Source organism: Haliotis rufescens, unplaced genomic scaffold (genome assembly GCF_023055435.1).
Source record: "Haliotis rufescens isolate VD_foot unplaced genomic scaffold, xgHalRufe1.0.p SCAF_9, whole genome shotgun sequence".
NCBI classification, from domain to species: Eukaryota; Metazoa; Mollusca; class Gastropoda; order Lepetellida; family Haliotidae; genus Haliotis; species Haliotis rufescens.
In genome coordinates, this window is record NW_025964383.1 from 8,588,201 (window position 1) to 8,613,954 (window position 25,754).

A 25,754-nucleotide genomic window follows, 5' to 3' on the forward strand; every position below is an offset into this window, starting at 1 on the left:
TCGTACACTTGTCAGTGATTGTTCTGGACATTGCATGAAAATGTCATTGAGATTCTTAATGACTTAATGTTTTCATGTTCTGGTTGAATGTTTTGATTATATTTTCAATAATCTCAACATTATTTCTTGATCCAAATGTAAGGAACTCTTGGTATTATTGATGTAGAGGTGACTTTGTAAGAGTGATTATTATTCTACGCTATTTTTTAACCCGGGGATGAAATTCTCTAGTGTCAGGATGATTCTCCTTAGTGAATTTGAACCCATAACAGTGTGTTTTATCCTATCCTATACTATACTCTAAAGTAAAACTTTCCCCAGGATAATATTTAGGTAAGATATAATCCTTGCTTACACCTGCACCTGTATGATGTCTCCTGTACTGTGACATTGCTGCCATAGTTTCTCACCAATACGTTCACCTGCATGCACAGTGTCACTAGTTTCTTGGTTATTTATAGTCTGTCTTACAGACCCTGATACAAATATATCAAATACAGCCCATGCAAGTCTATAATGTTTGGCAAGTCTAGATTACTGCAGTATCTGAAAATGAAGAGAGTCTCTGGGCTCCTTTTTATTTATATTTTTTTAAAGATAATTTAACAACTGGTTTTTTTCTGTACGATGTGTTCATATCAGATACTAGATGTTAGTCTAGGTAATTTAGATAAGGTGAGTGAGTGAGTGAGTTGGGTTTAACGCCGCTTTTAACAGTATTCCAGTTATATCACGGCGTGTCAGCTTAATGTGGGAGGAAAGCCCGAAGTGATGCAGGTCAGACGTTTACCACTTCGGTGAAACCCACGAGCACGGGTATGGTGCTGACAAACCTAGAAACATGATCTGGGCGAACCGGGATTCGCACCCACAATCATAGGTTTCTGGCGTGCCCAAGGGGCGTAACTCTGCCCAGCGAATCGCGACGCCTTAGACGACTTGGCCACCCGTTCCCCCTATTTAGATAGAATTACATGGGTATAATGGTGAATGTCTTTTTGTCTGTGTTGATGATAAAAGTGTCCTTAAGTTTAGATGAGTTTGATTGTGTGTAATGTACATCTGTTTTAATGTCCTCAGAGCAGCTGGAATGATGGAAGCCACCTGTGCAACTTGGTGAAGTCTCTTGGACAGAGCCCTGGTGCCCTCACACCCAACAATGTAGACAACATACAGAGTGGTAAGACGATAGACATGTGCTGTGTGACAGCTGCTGCAATATACGCCCCGGGGACAGGCTGACCGAGACAACTATGTGCAATTTACATCATTCTCACGTCTGTAGCCCATTGGAGGTCACCCTTCTCTTTGAAACAGACACCTGACTTCAGTTACATGACTCCATCCTATAATCATGAAATCATACTTGTCGTAAAACTGCCAGTCCGCTATGTCATGCTATATACAATGTATCTTCATGGATACACATGAATATATACACATGAAATATACATGAAATATACAATGTATCTTCATGGATACACATGAATATATACATGAAATATACAATGTATCTTCATGGATACACATGAAATATACATGAAATGTACAATGTATCTTCATGGATACACATGAATATATACATGAAATATACAATGTATCTTCATGGATACACATGAAATATACATGAAATATACAATGTATCTTCATGGATACACATGAAATATACATGAAATATACAATGTATCTTCATGGATACACATGAAATATACATGAAATGTACAATGTATCTTCATGGATACACATGAAATATACATGAAATGTACAATGTATCTTCATGGATACACATGAATATATACAATGTATCTGCATGGATACACATGAATATATACATGAAATGTACAATGTATCTTCATGGATACACATGAAATATACATGAAATATACAATGTATCTTCATGGATACACATGAATATACACATGAAATATACAATGTATCTTCATGGATACACATGAATATACACATGAAATATACAATGTATCTTCATGGATACACATGAATATATACATGAAATGTACAATGTATCTTCATGGATACACATGAAATATACATGAAATATACATGAAATGTACAATGTATCTTCATGGATACACATGAATATATACTTGAAATATACATGAAATATACAATGTATCTTCATGGATACACATGAAATATACATGAAATGTACAATGTATCTTCATGGATACACATGAATATATACATGAAATATACATGAAATGTACAATGTATCTTCATGGATACACATGAATATATACTTGAAATATACATGAAATATACAATGTATCTTCATGGATACACATGAAATGTACAATGTATCTTCTTGGATACACATGAAATGTACAATGTATCTTCATGGATACACATGAATATATACATGAAATATACATGAAATGTACAATGTATCTTCATGGATACACATGAATATATACTTGAAATATACATGAAATATACAATGTATCTTCATGGATACACATGAAATATACATGAAATGTACAATGTATCTTCATGGATACACATGAAATATATACAATGTATCTTCATGGATACACATGAATATATACAATGTATCTGCATGGATACACATGAATATATACATGAAATGTACAATGTATCTTCATGGTTACACATGAATATATACAATGTATCTTCATGGATACACATGAAATATACATGAAATATACAATGTAAGTTCATAGATTTATTTACACATGAATCTATACATGAAATATACAATGTATCTTCATGGATACACACACACACATATACATGAAATATACTAAAGAAATGTGTTTTGGTGAATTTGTGGAATATTATTCTCTATTATCTCTTGTTCATACCTATTGCTCCATTTTTTGACTGTATTGGCACTTAGCAATATAGTGTCACATAAGAGAATTATTTCTAAAAATTAAAATGTCTTTGACAATTGTCATGACACATTTTAATATTGTTAGAACTGTTGGTTCAGTTGACATGTATATTACCGAAAAATCAACGTATTTCTACATTTTCTCACAGAAAAAAATATAGACTATCGGTGGTTATATTGAGTAGTTCACTTGCAACATAGAATTAGAGACTATCTGACCCTCATGAATTACTCTCTTGCTAAGGCCTGCTGGAACATTCCTCTTGGCTTGTTATTCTCTAGAAATGTATTGACAGTTGTTTGACAAGTCATAACATTATTTGCCTCGTTAAAGCAAAAACTGTTCTGTCTACAACAAGGAAATGTCAATGTTTGTATTGAGAGTTTGAGAACTTCATACATTGTGACACCACAAGTTGTAGCCAAGTGTGATGCTCTGAATGTGACTCTTGTATATTTCTTGTATACTTCACCTCATGGCTGTCAGTGTCCGACTGACTCTTGTATATTTCTTGTATACTACACCCCTTGGCTGTCAGTGTCCGACTGACTCTTGTATATTTCTTGTATACTTCACCCCATGGCTGAAAGTGTCCGACTGACTCTTGTATAATTCTTGTATACTTCACCTCAAGGCTGAAAGTGTCTGACTGACTCTTGTATATTTCTTGTATACTTCACCTCAAGGCTGAAAGTGTCTGACTGACTCATGTATAATTCTTGTATACTTAACGTCATGGCTGAAAGTGTCTGACTGACTCTTGTATATTTCTTGTATACTTCACCTCAAGGTTGTCAGTGTCCGACTGACTCTTGTATATTTCTTGTATACTTAACCTCATGGCTGAAAGTGTCTGACTGACTCTTGTATAATTCTTGTATACTTCACGTCATGGCTGAAAGTGTCTGACTGACTCTTGTATATTTCTTGCATACTTCACCTCATGGCTGTCAGTGTCCGACTGACTCTTGTATATTTCTTGTATACTACACCCCTTAGCTGTCAGTATCCAACTGACTCTTGTATATTTCTTGTATACTTCACCCCATGGCTGAAAGTGTCCGACTGACTCTTGTATAATTCTTGTATACTTCACATCATGGCTGAAAGTGTCCGACTGACTCTTGTATAATTCTTGTATACTTCACATCATGGCTGAAAGTGTCCGACTGACTCTTGTATAATTCTTGTATACTTCACATCATGGCTGAAAGTGTCCGACTGACTCTTGTATAATTCTTGTATACTTCACGTCATGGCTGAAAGTGTCTGACTGACTCTTGTATATTTCTTGTATACTTCACCTCATGGCTGTCAGTGTCCGACTGACTCATGTATATTTCTTGTATACTTCACCTCAAGGCTGTCAGTGTCCGACTGACTCTTGTATATTTCTTGTATACTACACCCCTTAGCTGTCAGTATCCGACTGACTCTTGTATATTTCTTGTATACTTCACCTCAAGGTTGTCAGTGTCCGACTGACTCTTGTATAATTCTTGTATACTTCACCTCATGGCTGAAAGTGTCCGACTGACTCTTGTATATTTCTTGTATACTTCACGTCATGGCTGAAAGTGTCCGACTGACTCTTGTATATTTAATCCCTTGGCTGTCAGTGTTGTCTGTCCCTATAACTGACTCTTTTATATTTCATGCAGGTATTGACTGTGGGCGGCGACTCGGCGTGGAACCCATCCTCTCCGCGAAGGAGATGTCTGACCCCGAGGTCGAGCACCTCGGCATCATGGCATACGCTGCATACTTCACCCATCTCAAGCCAGTCAAGTCACTAGCAGACAAGGCTATCATAGATGGGAACTTCAGCAATGTCTATGTTGGCCAAGAGGTGGGTTATGGTTATAGCAAACTGTTTTTGAAATAAAGTCATTTAATGTTTATGTATATCAGCATCAGTTCACTTCTTGCTAGCAGTTGATAGAGTTTCATCCCCACAGGCCCTGATAACAAAGAGGAGGGACTCACTTATTTTTGAGACATTTAGTACTAGTTCTGGCAGTGGGCCTATACTCTCTGTATTGATGTTGATGATTCTCTATGTTTTGATAGAAAACCTTCCGTCTGAACATTGATGATGATGTTGCGGCTGGAGACTTCCGTGCCGAGGTCATTGGACCTGACTCCATCCCCCCTGTGAGGCTGAACTGGTCAGGGCGCACTGCCACAGGGTCATTCACCCCCTCAGAGATGGGGCAGCACAGGGTGAGTCCTTTAACCCCGGGCTTATTCCCGGCCAGAAGCCAATTACACTTACCCTGGGCTTATTGATGGGTGCTTAAGATAGTGATTGTGAATATCACAAAGAATTTATCAGTTTCCATCTCTGGACTAATTTTATCATTGTAAATTTTTCTAGTCATCATGGAATTGTGTTTGTTTATGTTGGGAAAGCATCAAGCTTTTTATTGAAAAATAAATGCTGGTATTTTTCATTATTTGGATGTTGGCTATGTATGTATGTATGAGTTGTCTCCCTTTTCACCACTTCTATTCTCCTCTCAGCTGAACGTGTATTGTGTGAACGAGCCCCTCGCATCCTGCCCAATACCATTCAAGGTGTCATCAGACAGGTCAAAGGTCACCTTCCACCCCGTGGACAGGTGTCCCGTAGGTGTCATTACAGAATTGAAGGTAGGTGTTCATTTCATTGATATTCAAGAGCATGGTAGACCAGTGTCTTTTGATTTGGGGTCCCTGATGCAAAATCTGTATGATTATTCCTGACAGTATTGTGCATCACACCACACCACACCACACCACACCACACCACACCACACCACACCACACCACACGCCCTGCAAGAGCAGCACACTTAATTTTAAGAATATCATATAAAAGGCATCGCACACTCCCTGAATGTCTGTGCAAGTTATTGAGCTGATTTGATTGTTTGAAACAAAACTCAATCATTGAGTGGAGAAAATCAGTAATGGACAATTTGAAGTTTGATTTCATTTCTTGTTAACTACAACATGTAGCAACTGAACTAATAATTCAAACAGACATAACTTTGCATCCCATATGACTGTATACATGGCAGTATGTATTATGTCCATCTATTGTCTTATGTGTCCAGTGTCGCCCTGTCCTCATCCTCATCCTGTGTTCTGTTCCTAGGTGGACACATCGTCAGCAGGCCAGGGAGATATCCGTGTGGAGGTTGAGACACCTAACGGCCATTCCATGAACCTCCCCGTGGTCTACAGGCAGGGCATGTACACCGCCAACTTCACTCCTGCAGAAGTCGGTATGCACAGTTTCTGTGTTACAGATTGCTTACAATTACATGTGCCAAGTATGGCAACATTGCAGAGGTTGACCATTTTGCTGCCGATTCCTTCAGGGTATAATCATGTTTGAATTTTGTGATATCTTTATGTCTTTAAGGATTGGGCCTGGGTCAACTAATTTGATTCAGGTGACTTGGTTCATTGCTTGTCATTGTTGTGCATGTCTACCATTTTGTCAGGCCCTGACACCCGTGAAGATCCCTGTTAGAATTTGCCTTCAGCAACCCCGGCCATAAGAGGCAACTAACGGGATCGGGTGGTCAGACTCGCTGACTTGGTTCATGCAGGTCATCCTACCCCAATTGCTTGGATTGATGCTCATGATGTTAATCACTGGATTGTCTAGTCCAGACTCAATTATTTACAGACCTCTCTCTCTAGCTGGAATATTAATGGTGACTGAATGGTTAGAAAAACAAAGAAACAAATCTGTGATTTATTATCACATCAAGTTATTGGCATGCATCAGTAAGGAAAATATAAACTTCATTATTCACAAACTGTTTGAAGAGCCTACGTGCACTTTCCATACTGTTATGTATGTTCTTGCAATCTGCAGGTGACCATCGAATATTTGTCAACTATGACAATGAGCAGATAGGTGGCAGTCCATTTGTGGTCAAGGCGTTTGACCCATCCAAGGTGAACGTGTTTGGCCTGGAGGGAGGTTCCGTGGGCCGAGCCCTCAGCTTCACAGGTGGGTACTTGTAGTTTTATATTCTTACATTACATTGATGACATGACAAGGGCATCTGATGTGTATAAGAATATGTATGGTTTAATCTAGTGTGTGGATCATCTGAATTGGACAACGTGATGTATGGTTTATCAGCTGATGTGTATGAGATGATGTATGTTTCACAGCTGACAGCCAGACTGCAGGAGAGGGAGAGCTGTCAGTCAGCGTCATCCACAACGGAGTCACCATCCCCAGTCAGGTGATTGCCCGACAGAATGGGGTGCACAACGTGGACTTCACCCCCCAGGGCGCCGGAGTCTACCGGGTGCAGATGTACTACAATAACGTGGAGATCAGGGGTAAGGCTAGATCGGGGCTGAAACTACTTAGAAATGAAATATGTTGCTGGGGAAAAGTTTAACAGTTGCCGCTTGTGCAAACTTAGTGAATATGAATGGCTTTACTGGCAATGTGGTAATGAAAATGTTACAGGGTCACCACATTCCCCTGATGTTACAGGGTCACCCAACCCCTGATGTTACAGGGTCACCATATCCCCTGATGTTACAGGGTCACCATATCCCCTGATGTTACAGGGTCCCCACATCCCCTGATGTTACAGGGTCCCCACATCCCCTGATGTTACAGGGTCACCATATCCCCTGATGTTACAGGGTCCCCACATCCCCTGATGTTACAGGGTCACCATATCCCCTGATGTTACAGGGTCCCCACATCCCCTGATGTTACAGGGTCCCCACATCCCCTGATGTTACAGGGTCCCCACATCCCCTGATGTTACAGGGTCACCATATCCCCTGATGTTACAGGGTCACCATATCCCCTGATGTTACAGGGCTACCATATCCCCTGATGTTACAGGGTCACCCAAACCCTGATGTTACAGGGTCACCATATCCCCTGATGTTACAGGGTCCCCACATCCCCTGATGTTACAGGGTCACCATATCCCCTGATGTTACAGGGTCCCCACATCCCCTGATGTTACAGGGTCACCATATCCCCTGATGTTACAGGGTCACCATATCCCCTGATGTTACAGGGCTACCATATCCCCTGATGTTACAGGGTCACCCAACCCCTGATGTTACAGGGTCACCATATCCCCTGATGTTACAGGGTCACCATATCCCCTGATGTTACAGGGCTACCATATCCCCTGATGTTACAGGGTCACCCAAACCCTGATGTTACAGGGTCACCATATCCCCTGATGTTACAGGGTCACCATATCCCCTGATGTTACAGGGTCACCATATCCCCTGATGTTACAGGGTCGCATATCCCCTTGATGTTGCAAGGTGATCAGGTCCCCTTGATGTTGCAAGGTGATCAGGTCCCCTTGATGTTGCAAGGTGATCAAGTCCCCTTGATGTTACAGGGTCACCATATCCCCTGATGTTACAGGGTGACCCTATCCCCTTGATGTTACATGTTACAGGGTCACCACATCCCCTGATGTTAAATGTTACAGGGTCACCACATCCCCTTGATGTTACAGGGTCACCACATCTTACAGGGTCCCCACACACCCCTGATGTTACATGTTACAGGGTCACCACATCTTACAGGGTCCCCACACCCCCCTCATGTTACATGTTACAGGGTCACCATTTCCCCTTGATGTTACAGGGTCCCCCTACACTCTGGAGATTGTGGACTCCAGCATGGTCAGTGTGTCCGGCGATGGTCTTAGCCTGGTCCCAGTCAACAAGACAGCCAGCTTCAATGTCCAGACCCGTGGTGCCGGTGGCGGCAATGTCAGCGTTGACATCACCTGTGAGTACCTACATGGTGGAGCACAGCCAGTTATCGTAACATGAGGATAAATGGATAAGACATTAATTATTTTTAAAAAAGTATGTATGTTTTTAATTTGTAGAAGTGGGTAAGTAATATCATAAAGTCTCACCTTGACATTTGTCTTCATTTGAAATTCTACCTTTGTTTTGATATGTTTTGAATTTGAATATTTCACATAGCATCTGTCACTGGTCAGTACTTTCTCAGCAAAAAAGTAATTTCTTTGCAGTGTTCAAAATTAAGCATGAAAGACAAAATTTCTTGTTGCAGTGTTAATGTTAAAAGTAAAACAGTTGGGGTCCCTAGATTTAAATACCATAAGCACCCAGCTTATTCCAAACACCTCCTTGTGGTGCCTAGTAACAGACAACTGATGTTGGACCCATACTGGCAAGAACTGCATTGTCATATCTGATGTTTCTGTTAGCAACATGCTTACTATATGCAGGAATTCTGCTGCTTGGTATCGACACGTGACGGATGCTGACATGAATGTGTATCATCCTGTGTATATTGCATGTTGCACGTTACCTAACTTACCTGCACTAACGACCTGCATGCTCCCTGCAATCTCTAACCTCTCACCTGCAACCCCTAGAAACTTGTGCAGTCCTATCTACGGTGCATGTGCAATGCATGTCCGTCTCCCTGGATGCAGTTGATGTAAGTTACATATCACTACGGTGATGTGTGTTGTACGCTAGACGCTCCATGTGGCTCGGTATGATTGGCGGCTGGTGTGGCTCGAGTACACAATGAAATGTAGCATGATTGACAGGTGCATCACACTGCATGTCCATAGTCCTTGTGCTTCATGTGTGTGCTGACTGACAGCTATAGACATGTGTACATAGCAGATATGATAGACAAGGTGTGTTGGGTAGACATCAGTTACCTGTATGATATAGACATAGGTAGGTATTGCTGTTGGGTTAGCCTCCTGGGTGTTGTTTTGAGTGATAACGCTTGTATATAGCAAATGGACATGATATATATGTAAATATACATGCAGCAGTCTTAGTGTGTGTAGAAAAACACTATACTGATAAATGTATGAAAATGTATGATGATATTATTTTAAAGTTGTGAAAACTTTGTGTGAGTATAATACATAATTTTGTGTATTTGCTATGGTTATTAAATGTCATGTATTCTCATCATTATTCCATATTTCCATCACTCATAAATCATGAGAAGACCCCTGTTACATGACTGGTGAATAGTTACACAGAGCAATATGTATGCCGAGAATTGTAATATTTCCTTCATGTGAGAAGGGACATGTATCAGTACACGCCAAGGAAATACGAGCCCTCCATCCATGTCTGTGGTCTTCCTCTGAATCTACCCACACAGCTGTGATGAAGCATCAACACCAGGCAGCCAAGTGGAGCCACAAGGTTGAAGATAACAGAAACTAACAAGACGAAGATACAAGTTGTATTTGATGGAGATGAAACACCACCCACAGCTGTCAAAGATCTATGTGTAAATTGTGTAAATTACCAGGAGGAAAGCTGTTGTATATTGCACACGGTGGTGTATGCCATATGTTTGGTCATCCATGATATGTTTGATTTCAGTTAATGTTTAATCTGATATGTTGAAAATATTTCATATTTCTCCAGAAATCAAATGTTTCATAACTATGAGAACATTTGAAAGACCGTCGATTCCATTCCTACCAGTCTGCATGATGAAAGATCCGTTTTCTTCTTTAAACTATAGCTTACCTAAGCTTTGGTAATATTTTTTTAGTACCATTCGATAACCATTTCCATATAAGAGTGTGACATGTATCCACAGCTTCCAATTGGCTAATAATGCCAGTAATCGCGCCGTAACCACTTAGCAAGTTGTTTTTTCCTAATGTCCGTGTCGAACTTGATTGACATCTGATGGTTTGCGCTTGTCGAGTCTGTTTACCTGGCTGGCATGGGGACCCTTTCCTTCCTCACATCAACCTTAACTGTAACCATGGTAACCCTTTGATGTTCTCATTACATACGTTAAGGTAAGTTTTGACAGGTTTTGGTGATATATACAATAAATGTAGACTAGATGTTTGTTTAACTGGATATTGGGGTTTGTGTGTTAAACATATGTTAATGTCGAGGTATTTGTTAATATTAGATATATATTCCACAATTAAAAGTGCTATTTGTTTTCAGGATAATAGTACAAAATATGGAATTACTCTTGATATTGCTTTTACAATTATCCCCCCTTCTCCCTTTATTAATATTTTCTCAATTTTCCCCCTTTAATAATGTTTTCCTCCTGTATTTAAGCTTCCTCAGATCCTTCTTGCCCCTCCCCGTGTCATGTAATTGTTTAGGATATAGTGAGTCGGTCAGGATGTATGTTTCAACACTGGGCATGTCAATTTCCCACAGTTGCATGTTGCATGAGACAGACAACGGGGAGCTATTTCATGTTCATTTCACTGTCACTAGGTCACTCAGAATGCATGACTTAAGGTATCACATGGGTTGTTCACAGTGCCTTGTTTATTTGGGGAAACATCTTTGGTGCAGTTTGTCTAAAGATATGGGTATCTTGATAATTGTGTTCATGATGTCAGGGCTTGGTGTTGATAGGAATGCCATGTTGATAGTTTAGAGATTTATTTTCGGACTAACATTTCTTTCAGCTCCCTCAGGAAAGAAAGTAGCAACGAAACTTGTACAAAAAGATGAGGACGATTGTGTGGTGGAGTACACTCCAACAGAAACAGGTAGGGGACCTTGTGATGCCCAGTTGGAATATTACCATATTCGACGGAATAAGTGCCCCGCTCTTATAAGCGCCTACGGCGATATTTGCTAATATATTGGCTAGTGAACAATCCCAATTAGCACCCCTTCCTATTAATCAATGAAAAAAGACTTATTTATATACGTTTAATACACATAATATTCTAATAAGAGCCCCCTATTTCTAATTTTGAGAGCGCCCCGGGCGTTTTTTACGTCAAATGCGGTACTTTATGGTGTAGGGTGTGTGGGTAACCTTATGGTTAAAGGCATGTCAAGCTTATGACACTGGTTTGATATCTCTAGTGGGTACACTGTGTGAGCTATTATTGATGAAATATGGCAGGAATATTGCTAAAAGTTGTGCGAAACACTACATACTCACTATAAAATGTGTTTCTAGGTTTGTCAGCACCATACCCGTGCTCGTGGGTTTCATCAAAGTGGTAAACGTCTGAAACCTGCATCACTTTGGGCTTTCCTCCCACATTAAGCTGACACGACGCAATATAACTGTAATACTGTTAAAAGCGGCGTTAAACCCAACTCACTCACTCACTTACTATAAAATGATTGGCCAGTTGCTGACTCTGCTGTGATTCCCCAGGTGAGCGTCCAGTCTGAGCATGCATGGTGTACCCCAAAGTGTTTCTGGTATATTGTTAAATACAACAAACCCACTCACTGTCATATAGAGCTGTCTGATTAACTGGTGACTGTCTGATTGGGTTAGAAGCTGTCTGCTTGATTAGTAACTGTCCGATTGACTCGTAACTGTCTGATTGATGAGTAACACTTATGTCTTGAACAGGTGGCACGGGTGGCCCAGTCATCTAAGGCGCCTCAGTTGCATCCCTTGGGCATGCCAGAAACCTATGATTGTGGGTTTGAATCACGGTTCGCCCCGATTATGTTTCTAGGTTTGTCAGCACCATACCCGTGCTCGTGGGTTTCACCGAAGTGGTAAACGTCTGAGACCTGCATCACTTCGGGCTTTCCTCCCACATTAAGCTGACACGCCGTGATATAACTGGAATACAGTTTAAAGCGGCTTTAAACCCAACTCACTCACTCACTATGTCTTGAACCGATAAGCAACAAACTGCAGATGTTTATTCAGTGTTGTCTTTATACCAACAAGCAGAGGCTTTATTGGCAGTTCAAATCACATTACTGAATAGCTTGACAACTCAGTGGATTGTCTGGTCCAAACTTGTTTATATACAGACCGCCTTCATATAGATGGAATATTGCTGAGTGCGGCATTAAACAACAAACAAACAAAACAAACAAACACAACTAATGACATTCAAGAATATGCACGTGACAGCTAACCATGTAAGAGTTGTCTCCCTTCTTTGAGTTTCAAAAACTACTGGATCACTGTAATTTGTTTGCATTTGATAAAAATTAAATCAAGAGTCATGTATGTGTGAACAATGTGCACCCGCCTCTATACAGCTTTACATAATTGTATTGTGAATGACCTGGTAGACACATTTGAAAGTGTTTGTGTGAGTATGATTTCTGTTTGTCTGTGAAACATGTCATTTTATAATTTGTCATCTCTATAATATGACATCTTATAATTTGTCATCTCTTTTAATATGTTATCTTATAATTTATTATGCCTCAAAGTGAGATTGACCAATCAGAGAGCAGAACTACTGACCCCAGATAAGCCCGTCAGTAAAAATCCAAGATGGTTGTCACTGACCTAATATGAGACCGTATACCGTCAGTAACAGCCATTTTGGATTTTCCAACACCCACCTGCTGGTACCGAAATTCATTATTTGACACTGTTTTGTGTTTTACTATCATTAATTGTGATGTGCAAGGACATTTATCTGTTTTTTAGATAACTTTCGTGACTCTATTGATAAAGATTATTGTTAAAATTTTCAACAAGGTTTGGCCTCTGAGGTTTGAAGAGTGGTCTCCCTTTGACATCAGCAATGGCTGTCAAGCGATTTGCTAGTAGCTCCAATGAGGAAATCACTAAAAGGCAAAGAGTGTAAACGTTTTGGCATTATAAATTCATTATTCGGAGACACCCCGCCCAATATTTTTGTGCTGAACAAATATGACACCATAACTAATAATGTCATCTCTATGACATATGTCATCTTTATCATATTCAACTGTTTTGCCAGGAGACTACGAGGTGAGTATCAGCTACTATGGCGAGTTGCTGCGAGGCAGTCCCTTCACCTGCAAGGTGTATGATGTCGGCAAGGTGTTTGTATCGGAGATGCCGGAGTTCTCCGTTCCAGGCAATGCTGTGACATTTGATAGTGAGTACAAATATCTGTTGTCAACAATTGTGAGTGTAAGCATCAACCTGACTGGATGATAAAGATGTTGACGACAAAGACCTTATCATTTCCAAATTGAAGAAATTGGTTGCATGAATACTCTATTGGCAAAGTTCAAAAGATGATTACTGAAGTAACATGGCACACAGGTACATGCAGTAATGTTTCATCTGGTTCTAGATTCTGGCTGCCATACTGTAAACCTTTTCCATGTCTGAGCCTCTTGTTACCTTAAAAAGCCATAGTCTAGATCTGGCGTCAGTGCTCATTCAAAGGTCAGATGTCAGTATTTCTAAGTCACTAAGCCTAGTCCCAGAAAATATGAAAATGGTTCTTTCATAATTGTTGCGATGACCCCACCTTTAGAATGCAAACCTACAAAGATGTTTTGGCGTTGCAAATATTGTGTGTATTCCTTTACATCAGCTGTGTACTCACTCAAGATTTCAGACACTTGCTAAGTATAGGTGCACAGGTGGTTCAGTTGTATAAGTTTCTGTAATTTACTCTGCATAGTTACCTCCCTTAGTCATGCGAGGATCCGCTGATCATGGGTTTGAATTCAAGATTTGCCCTGATTATGGCCTTGGTTCATCACAAGTGCCTGCTTCTGGGTTTCACTGAAGTGGTAGCGCCTACTACTTGCTTCTGGGTTTCACTGAAGTGGTAATGCCTACTACTTGCTTCTGGGTTTCACTGAAGTGGTAGCGCCTACTACTTGCTTCTGGGTTTCACTGAAGTGGTAATGCCTACTACCTGCTTCTGGGTTTCACTGAAGTGGTAATGCCTACTACCTGCTTCTGGGTTTCACTGAAGTGGTAATGCCTACTACCTGCTTCTGGGTTTCACTGAAGTGGTAACGCCTACTACCTACTTCACCTACTACCTGCCATGCCATGATGTTGGTGAAGTACTCACTCACAAGTAGAATATATTGTTGATGCCAGACATGTATGGTGTGTGGAGCCCATGCTTGGTGGCCCCCACCATGATATTGATGGAACTGTAAATGTAGTGTATAAGCAACCTCACTTCCCTGTACCGATGTGTAACAGATTAAGCTGGTTGTTCCAGTTGATGCATCTCGAGCAGGTTCAGGGAACATCGAGATCCGTGTGAACCAAGGCCGCGTGGCCTGCAGTGTGGAGAACAAGGGTAACCACCAGTTCAAAGCCTCCTTCTTCCCAGAGAGTAGCGAGCCACACATCATCGAGATGACCTTCAACGACACTGCAGTGGAGGGTGAGGAAGTGGATGCTGGATGAACTTGGCCATTAAGAGTTCACTAAGGCAGATCCAGGGTGTTAGAGCACTGGGGATGTTGTTGACTTTCTAATACCTAACTTCAGTTTTGGGTAGATGGAGGGTGGGGAAATGCCCAGAAATAGGTACTCAGTGTGTTCACGTTTAGAATGTTGATGTGGCAATGTAGGGTTACGTGTGTAATATCAGTCCATCATACATGGATGAATTTGTCTTGGTGCATGTCATTAGACCCCCAACACACATGCACCCCCACCCCACCTACATCCCACCCCCACCCCACCTACATCCCACCCCTACCCCACCCAGACCTGTCCCCCAGGATCAGCAACAGAAACCGAATATCGCCATGTATAAGGTGAGTTTTTCGTACCTAGAAGTAGGATTGTTTCGTTGGGGGTGGGGGTGGGGTCGCCCTATCCGCAGCATAGATTATGTTTTGATGTTCTTTTCCCCCAACACAAAGACATTACTGTGAGCACATAAGTTTGTTCAAAATTTCATTTAACATTGTTTATACTTAATTTCGGCGAAATCGTGTATGAAGAGATCGGTAGATCGCACAACTCACTGTTATTTACAGCAACCATGGTCAGATTACCGCTACTGAAATTTGAGACGACCTTTAGTTGACGGAGAATGGATACATATATCATAAATGCCATGATTTGACTCATCAAGAGTCATATTTGTTGTGGTTTCACTATTATGTGTCAACATAAAGTTTTTGCGATCACGAATTTTTGGGAGCCTCAGTGGTGACTGGTCAAATTGTTCCATACGTAAAACAAATATCCGGAAACTAGCGATTAGTAATACCAAAGTGTTATGTTATGGGGTAGTTTTTAACCTTATCACTGGTAGAGAAAACGTGTGTACATCGGATTGCTGTCTTAGATTATGAGAAAATACACACAGTAATCTTCATCTCTGCATCTAAAACAAGGCCTAGTAGGACAGGAAGTACAATTTATATGATAAATCATCCTGTCTAGTGATGTTGTAATTGCAAATGTGGGGATTGTGTATGCACTGGTGATCTGACGGGGTATAAAAGTATATAAGATTCTGAAGGTGGGGGTTGCGGGGGAGATTGTTATATAGGATATTCCTTTGTGTGATGAGGGGGAGATGTGGGAGGAGATGCACTCCCATCATCATCTGTGTTCTGTCACCACCACACATTAGTTCACCTAAATCTACAAAGTATTATTCATGAATACAAAAATAGGTTTTGTCTGAAACTATATCTCATAAACCAGTCCTATGCTTGTCGCAAGAAGCGATTTACGGGATCGGGTGGTCAGGCTCGCTGACTTTGTTGATGCATGTCATCATATCCCAACTGATGAGATCGATGCTCATGATATCAATCACTGGATTGTCTGATTGTTGATTATTTACAGACCGCTGTCATATAGCTGGTATATGGTTGAATGCGGGGCAAAACAAACAAACAACAAACAATTCACTTGAAAGAATGTGTCATTAATATCTTTTCTCAGGTTATGCTTGATGTTCTCAATTTCTGGTGTCATTTTGAAATATATATTTCATTGCAATAGAAAGCTTCATTTACAAGCTGCCTTATTCTACTGGTTGCAGACAGCCCCTGGACAGTGAACATCATCGACCCCAACAGCATCAGCGTCTCGGGGGAGGGGCTGGACCGGGTACCCATCAACACCGAGTCGGCTTTCAGCATCCATACTAGTGACGTCAATATCAGTAGCATAGACGTGCTTATCACAGGTAAATGTCACGGTGATGGAACAGGTGCAACGATGTGGGAAATCACTTGCGTTGTGGGGAAATTACTTGCGTTGTGGAGAAATCGCTTGGAAATCATTTGTGGAATTCAATTCAGTTTCATTCTGCAAACTATACAAATGAAATCCAATTTTCTCTTTCAATATATTAATTATTTTTTTCATCATTTCTGAAGTTTAAACTTCACTATTAAGAAGTAGAAATAAATTGATGTTTTATTATCAATCAGTAAGAATGTATAGTATGAGATCATATGGGTATTGATGTTCATATTTAAGACGTGCATGTACATTGTGTGGACAATAAGCCTGGGGACTTGTCTTGCCCAACGTCCTCTTTCTGTAGGCATGGTTTGTTTTGGGTAGTTTCTGATTGTGATCTCTTGCATGCAATTTAATCAATAAAGATATCTGGTTGCATGGTGTTGTTTTGTCTTTACGGGTATGGGGCAAACATCTTGTTCTGAAACTCACTGCAGTGGTGACTGGTGTGGTAGAGTTATCTCCCCTCTTACACTATCGGTGGTGTACATAGTTACTTTGTTCTGTGTCATATATTTGTGTTTGTTTTTCTTTCACATGCACTGTTTTTTAAGCATGTTTCGCATGGTACTTGTTACCTAACCAAATAGCATGATAATTCAGGGAATGTTTTAAACCAATAACATATACCGGTAGTTATAGAGTTATGTAAGAGATTGTCGAGCTTGTCGTTGTTTGTAGTAGTGTATTCTGTTGTAGAAATATTAAAAGTTATATAATAAACGATAAGGGCAATGTTTGAAATGGTATATGTTATAGTGCTTTCTGTGTTGTGTTGTGTTGTGTATGGTTTGGTGTAACTGCCAGACATTAACATAGTGTTATTAATTCCTTCTAATCACAGAACAGTACATAGTACATGCACAACATGTCACAACTCACATCACAACACATACATGCAAGGATTACACATACACAACAACCGTTTGTAGTTTTAGAAACAGACAACAGTTATACAGATATACACCTTCAGATGGTATGAGACTCTGCCACACAGCATGATATATATTTCATCTCCGTGGTTCCCATGTCCATTTCATCCATCATCATGTCAATTTCATGGTAGGAATGTCCATTACAGTCTGTGTACCCCAGGGTGTCGTCAGTGTCAGTGTGTTGTCTGTTCACTGACAAACAAATTGGTTACGTGTTCTGAACTCGTAGCAAGTTGTCAATTTCATTGAGGCAATGAACACCACTTTTAGAATTGTATTGAATTGTCCTTTTCACGTGATACTGTTGTCATTTTCACTGAGAGGTGCCGATACAGCAGAAACCCCTGCAGTTATGTGTCATAAGTCCTCATGATTGACGGTCATGTCATGCACACTAAACATGTGAGACGTCCATTTCAATCCGTAGCACGTCTCTACAGGTGAAGTGTGATCTACCCCCTGCAGGTGAGAAATGCTTGGTGTTATAGTGTCACGCCTGCTTCCTTTGTGAAATATACAACTGACATCCCTGTCACTTGAACGTACATTTCATCAGGTGAATGGTAACATCATATACTGTTAACATGACATCCCAATGCACATGTTCATGATCCACCTAGCGTTGCACCATCATCAACTGCACATCCATCACAATGTTATATACATTAGTTAACCTTTAGAACAGTGTAGAGGCAGAACTGACATAGCACTGTATTACCTAGTTTATAATGACGTAGCGTTTATTTCACTAATGTTAATCACAGTAGAGTAGACAGCTGTAACATACAAGCTTGTCCATCACTGTAAGATATTGACGTGTTGTTGTGACGAGTGTCCATGTTAACCTGTGATATCTGTGACCAGCACCTAATGGGGACACAGTGCCATGTGACCTTGGTTCGGACAGTGGCGGGGTGTTGGTGGCGGAGTACTTCCCAACTGTGGTTGGTGAGTATGTCTTGGAAACAGTCTACTATATTCGACAAATTTGGTGACGCTTCAAAATGATGAAATATGAAAATAAAGAATGTGACAAGATGTCATCTGTCAATCACTCATAATCAACATCCACAGTTATCTTCTATGGTAGATGTTTGAGAAATGCTTAAAATATTCCAATTGACTAGTAACAGATTTGAAAATTATAGCAGGTATTTTTAATCACACGTTTGCCCGGTCCAGATTATTTTAAGGCATCCCTGGTACAGCTGTAATATTACATGTAACAGCTTCTGACTGCAGCATTTACCAGCATTTACTTCCTCACTCACTCAGTGTTCGTGTGTTGTTTTCAGGGGACCACACAATAAGGGTTTTGTGCAATGACACGGAGATAGCAGACAGCCCCTACATCGCCAAAACGTACGACACATCGGCCATTACTGTCACGGAACTGCCTGACGGATATGTGGCGAAACCAATCAACTTCTCAAGTGAGTTTCTACAACCCTTAGAGCTAGAAATATTAACATGATAGACTGTACAACAATATTGCCACATTGAAGTATTTAGTTTTACAGGTCATCTAGCAAAATTCTTTCTCTACATAAAATAATTCAATGACTTTGAGGTGTTTATCCGTTCTGATGAATAATTAAAGAATACTACGTGGAATTACTAAATTCCTAGATCAACTACACCAAGTGGATTTACATAGTCTGCGCACTGGTTTTAGCGTTTATACCACCACAAAAAAATCTGAAGTGGACATATTGACACCCTGTATTCTCTTTATAACATCCACATCTAAAAGGGGGACAATCAAGAGAATAGTTTCTGTTGTGTGGTTTTCTTTTGTTAAGCCAAAATTTCCAAATTGTTTTGGGAAAGAAATAAACTCATATCTTGCTAGATAGCTGACATCTTAGGGACTCAAGAACCCACCCCCCCACCCCCCAAACTTCCTTCATTTAGACTGGGGGATCCAAACTTGGCTCAGGGTTCAGGAGGAGGTGACTTCTTCAGGTAGATTGAGTAGCTCTTGAGGGATATCATATCAGAGTAGAAGATCTAATTTTGATGAAATTGTTTATTCATTATCTCGATAAGTTCATTGAGCTGCACTGATCTGCTGAAGTGTTGTAAGCTCCGTCCTCTCACTGTTGCCAGTTGATGTGAGCCGGGCTGGGGAGGGGCAGCTGCAGATCATGGTGAACAACGGTAACCTGCCCAACGATGTGGAGATGGAGCAGTCGGGCGTGTACAAGATCTCCTTCGTCCCCCAGGAGCCGGGTGTGCAGACTGTCGACATCAGCTTCAATGACGAGGCTCTGCCAGGTGAGTGTGCAGACTGGTGTGCAGACTGTCGACATCAGCTTCAATGACGAGGCTCTGCCAGGTGAGTGTGCAGACTGGTGTGCAGACTGTCGACATCAGCTTCAATGACGAGGCTCTGCCAGGTGAGTGTGCAGACTGGTGTGCAGACTGTCGACATCAGCTTCAATGACGAGGCTCTGCCAGGTGAGTGTGCAGACTGGTGTGCAGACTGTCGACATCAGCTTCAATGACGAGGCTCTGCCAGGTGAGTGTGCAGACTGGTGTGCAGACTGTCGACATCAGCTTCAATGACGAGGCTCTGCCAGGTGAGTGTGCAGACTGTCGACATCAGCTTCAATGACGAGGCTCTGCCAGGTGAGTGTGCAGACTGGTGTGCAGACTGTCGACATCAGCTTCAATGACGAGGCTCTGCCAGGTGAGTGTGCAGACTGGTGTGCAGACTGTCGACATCAGCTTCAATGACGAGGCTCTGCCAGGTGAGTGTGCAGACTGGTGTGCAGACTGTCGACATCAGCTTCAATGACGAGGCTCTGCCAGGTGAGTGTGCAGACTGGTGTGCAGACTGTCGACATCAGCTTCAATGACGAGGCTCTGCCAGGTGAGTGGTGATCCCAGCCTCTACATTGGCTGGACACACTGACCCTGGAGGCTAGAAGTATCATGGTTCCAGGGTGAGTGGTGATCCCAGCCTCTACATTGGCTGGACACACTGTGACCCTGGAGGCTAGAAATATCATGGTTCCAGGGTCTCATTCTACAGAACACTTTTTGCGCTACGACTATCGTAAGTCTATGTTGAAGTATGGTAGTTATGACAGTCCTAGGGCTAGAATTTCTCAGTAGACTGAAGTAGTGGGTGAGTGAGAGTGAGTTTGGTTTTACGCCGCTTTTAGCAATATCACGGCGGGGGACACCAGAAATGGGCTTCACACATTGTTCCCATGTTGGGATTCGAACCCGGGTCTTCGGCGTGAAGAGCGAACGCTTTAACCACTAGGCTACCCAACCTCCCCTGGACTGAAGTAAAATATGTAGACATTTTATTCTGCATTAAAGCAAATTAATGACATCTAGCATAATATTTTGCAGTCAATAAATTTGGTTACATTTTCATTTAAGTCAGTTGTGTGTTATTAATACAATCAAATTGTGGATAGGGTTCTGTTTTCTGTGTATCATTACTGGGTTATATTTTCCAGACAAAGGTTTGGTAATTGAAACACAAATTGAAAAAGAATTTGAGAAATTTCAAAGTAAAATTGTAAAAAACATGGTTTTGGCCAGAATTGAGTGAGACATGAAATAATATGGAAAAACATGCTGATATGAGTGTTTCTGTGAATGACATGTGAAAGAGTTACTTCCCTTACCTACTTTCTACTTTCACATTTCACTCAGATTCAGTGGAAACTGTAAATGACTGTTCATAACTTTTAATTTTATTATAAAATTCCGAGTCAAGAAATTTGTAAACCAAGTTAAAAATTACAACAAATCCTTCTAGTGAATGTCTTAAGCAAATATTGAGAAGGTAAAACGTTCCAGTGAAAGTACTAGCAATTATTGAGAAAGTAAAACCTTGCAGTGAATGTCCCTGCAATTATTTAGAATGTAAAACCTTGCAGTGAATGTCCCGGTAATTATTAAGAAGGTAAATCTTCTCCTGAATGTCCCAGCAATTATTAAGAAGGTAATCTTCTTGTGAATGTCCCGGCAATTATTAAGAAGGTAAATCTGCTCGTGAATGTCCCGGCAATTATTAAGAAGGTAAATCTTCTTGTGAATGTCCCGGCAACTATTAACAAGGTAAATCTTTTCATGAGTGTCCCAGCAATTATTAACAAGGTAAATCTTCTCGTGAATGTCCCAGCAATTATTAACAAGGTAAATCTTCTCGTGAATGTCCCGGCAATTATTAAGAAGGTAATCTTCTCATGAATGTCCCGGGAATTATTAACAAGGTAAATCTTCTCGTGAATGTCCTGGCAATTATTGAGCAGCAACTGATGATGTTCACAGTGTCGCCCCTGACTTGCACTGCTGTGGACCTGAGCGCCTCCATCATGGAGCTCCAGACTCTGCAGCCTGTGGAAACACAGTCCACCTTCCTCATCAAGTCTGCCGCCAGTGATGCCTCAGTCGCCGTGGAGCTCATGGGTAAAATATATAAGGTCATAGGTCAGGTATTGTCAAGCCCAATTTTCATCAGCAGAAAAGATATGTTGTGTCTCTCTGATGAAATTGACACCGTCTTGCATCACATTTCAATTTCTTTGATAATATCATTGTTATACAACAGTTTCAATACGTTATTGATGTTAGAAGGTATTTTTTGTCATTTGAAGTACATCTTATGATGATACTTTTAGTAATTAATATTTTTTACTTGTATAGAGGGATAAAATAAAGTATATGCAATTGAATATGTTTGTTGTTGATTGTCATTGATCATCATATCACATACATGACACTATTATGTACATTTCCTTGCTTGTGTTGCACATGACATACCAACATGTATATTTTGTTTCTTTTTCTTGTAGTACCTTGACAGAGACAGAAACTCCATGTTATTTTATTATTAGTGTCTTTCAAGGAAAAATTGCGTCAATGTCACAGTCATGTCACACACAAATATGTACAAGACATTATTAATTATTAACACTGTCAACTTCTAACTGAGACTACTTCAGTACTAAAGTCACCGTTGTGTCCACCTTAACTCCATAATGTGTCAGTGGTTGGGTGTACATTTCAACCTGTCTGTTGTCAGTTTCATGTACATTTCATGAACATTTCTTGCTGTTTTTGTGTTGTCTTGCTTACGTTGTTTTTGTCTGCATTTCAGGGTTAATCTGAAACCTTTGACAATGTCTGATATATCATTTGTTTTATTTTGTCAGCTTTTATTAAGTCAGCTTTTGTACGAGTTTTAGTTTATGATTTGTTTACGTAGGGTTGTCAGTTTCGCTGGTAGACATGTCCATTGCATGTTGCATGCCCCAGGTTGCGGTCGGCTATTTGACAACATATAGACATATAACCAAGATTGTCCTGACCTCTGGAACAAGGTACTTCCTTCTTATTTCTTCCTTTCCAGGTTCTCTATATCCTTGCTATGTTTCTGTTCTAATTCTGATTCAATAAAAATAAATTGATTTATTCATATAAAGCAACAATTCTAATTTGTAATAAAAGAGTAATTAACAAAATGTTTTGATACATTAAAATAAATATTTCAACATTTTAGCGCCATCTGGACAGCAAGTTCCTGCAAGAATATCAGGCAATGGCACCAATGGCTACACTGTTGAATACACCCCTCGAGAGATTGGTACGTGTTGCACTGTGAATATACCAGTAGTAGGATGTTCTGCTTGAATATCTGCAGGCGTGACTTTGATTGTGATTTAGATTCATTAATGAGGTTAAATATTATGATTTAAAGAAAAATTTAAAGATCTCTTTTTTTGTAATAGTTTCTTTGTTTTTGAACCAGAACATTTTGGTCTCTGCGGAGTTGTCTCCACAGAACTTCTGCTCATGAACCTATCATGTTTGTTTCACAGAAATGATACTGATGAAAGTGTCCCTATCTCTTTATGCATGTAATTGTGCATTAAGATTTACAATCTGTTATCATGATATTGCTTGAGACATACCAATAATTCATCTTTTCTGTTGTTTTAGACAGATCAGTTTGTTTGTTGTCAGGATTTTAAGAGCATTGTAATTTGATTTGCTGAAACATTTTTTGAAATTGAAAGTTTAACAAATATACAAACAAAAAGATGCATGTTTACAATAAATCCTCAGTTTAATTTTTTTTTTTTTTTTACTACTTCCAAAATTATTGTAGAAGTGTCTGCAAAATAAAAATAAAAATTTACATTATGCTTTTTGATTCTGTGAATTTGTGACCATTTTACCTCTGACATATATATTTTGTCAAATGTTCATTTCAGGTACATATCTGGTATCGACAAGCCTGTCAGGTATACAGATCAAGGGTAGCCCATTCCGCGTGAAGACCTACGACCCAAGCCTGGTCAAGGTCTCAAAGATTCCACAAGGGGTAGTGGGTACACCCACCAAATTTATTGGTAGGAACTTTTTAATTGTCTTTCTTTTTAAGGGGGCCACGGTGGCCACAGCCTCTAAGGCGCCGTTATTCGCTGTACAGAGTTGCGTCCCTTGGGCACGCCAAAAACCTACGATTTCGGGTTCGAATCCCGGTTCGCCCCGATTATGTTTCTAGGTTGTCAGCACCATACCCGTGCTCGTGGGTTTCACCGAAGTAGTAAACGTCTGAGACCTGCATCACTTCAGGCTTTCCTCCCACATTAAGCTGACATGACGCGATATAACTGTAATACTGTTAAAAACGGTGTTAAACCCAACTCACTCACACTCTTTCATTTTAAGAATTATTATCATGTCTATTTCAGTTGATGCATCGGCGGCGGGTGAGGGCACGCTAGAGATTGCTGTGTCGGCCAGCGGTCGCAACATCCCCAACCAGGCTCGGGCTCTGGGTGGGGGCAGGTTCGAAGTGTCCTTTGTGGGCAGGGAGGCCACCAGACATAAGGCCGTCCTTACATACAACGGAGAACACATCCCAGGTAGTTGCCCTAAACATGACTCCATTATATTCATTTCAACATACATCAACCCTATATATTTATTACTATTTATATTTGTTTCATTACATTATCTTTTTTCCATTAATGCACAAAATATTATTTTTCCATTAATTTTCAACTAATTTTAGACAATTATTTATTTAAATTATCATGGAAACATTATTCAATATCAATAAAATATTATTCAATCTATTGTTGGAACTATTCGTTTGAATGGTTTTAAGGTCTAGTAATTGAGAGTGTTAAATGTTTGATAATAATTATTGTACAATTGTATGCTAGATTTTCTTTTTTGAAGTTTGAAGTAAGATTTAACATTTTTGTGGTCAGCATACGTACAGGTATTTTCCCCAGACCTGTGTTTGTAAACTTTTATTGATTGTTTTGTGTGAATGTCTCTTTTAGGTAGCCCATTCTGGGTGGACTTCATGGATGCCAGTCACATTACTGCCACAGGGGAAGGACTGAGTCTTGTGCCTTGTCATCGGCAGACACATTTCACTGTCAACGCCCCTGGTGCAGCCCTGCCAGACCTCAATATCAGACTGACAGGTACTCAGGCCTGGTGTATATATCGCGTATATTTCATGTACATAGCATGTATACTGGGAAACATGTACTCCTACCTGGTGTATAAAAGTCGTATATTTCATGTACATAGCATATAACAGACTGACAGGTACTCCGGCCTGGTGTATATTACGCATTAATATTTCATGTACATAGCATGTATATTGGGTAACTTATCCTTTCTGGTGTATATTGGTCGTATATTTCATGTACAAGCATGTATATTGGGTAACAGGGATTCCTGCCTGATGAATATAGCTGACTGACAGGTACTCCGACCTGGTGTATATATCGCGTATATTTCATATACATAACATGTGTATTGGAAAACACAGTAGTCCAGCCTGCTGTATGTAGGTTGTATATTGCATGTATACAGGGTAACACATGTTCCACTGGGGATAAAATCAACTAGATATCAACATTGGGAAACTGTTGATAGATTGCATAGTCAGCTGATTATTTTGAGTAAGTATAGATATCCAAATAGGTTT

The 25,754-nt window shown here is 40.3% G+C and overlaps 1 protein-coding gene across 7 annotated transcripts in view; it reads left to right on the forward strand.

Moving 5' to 3' along the window:
• The window catches only part of LOC124148569 (filamin-C-like), a 130,036-nt gene that overhangs the window by 37,448 nt on the left and 66,834 nt on the right, over positions 1-25,754 (forward strand). For 5 of the 7 annotated variants that reach the window (XM_048390478.1, XM_048390479.1, XM_048390480.1 and 2 more), the window contains exons 5-16: positions 1,081-1,180; positions 4,535-4,722; positions 4,944-5,096; positions 5,397-5,525; positions 6,012-6,141; positions 6,744-6,881; positions 7,049-7,222; positions 8,517-8,663; positions 23,298-23,381; positions 24,013-24,150; positions 24,496-24,669; positions 25,096-25,242. In XM_048390478.1, coding sequence (XP_048246435.1) covers positions 1,081-1,180; positions 4,535-4,722; positions 4,944-5,096; positions 5,397-5,525; positions 6,012-6,141; positions 6,744-6,881; positions 7,049-7,222; positions 8,517-8,663; positions 23,298-23,381; positions 24,013-24,150; positions 24,496-24,669; positions 25,096-25,242 — 1,702 coding nt within the window. Of the gene's footprint in view, positions 1-1,080; positions 1,181-4,534; positions 4,723-4,943; positions 5,097-5,396; positions 5,526-6,011; positions 6,142-6,743; positions 6,882-7,048; positions 7,223-8,516; positions 8,664-11,340; positions 11,425-13,599; positions 13,741-14,835; positions 15,004-16,629; positions 16,777-18,634; positions 18,719-19,065; positions 19,204-19,879; positions 20,048-22,066; positions 22,205-23,297; positions 23,382-24,012; positions 24,151-24,495; positions 24,670-25,095; positions 25,243-25,754 lie in introns of all 7 variants that reach the window. The other 2 variants (XM_048390484.1, XM_048390483.1) reach the window with 2 other exon arrangements.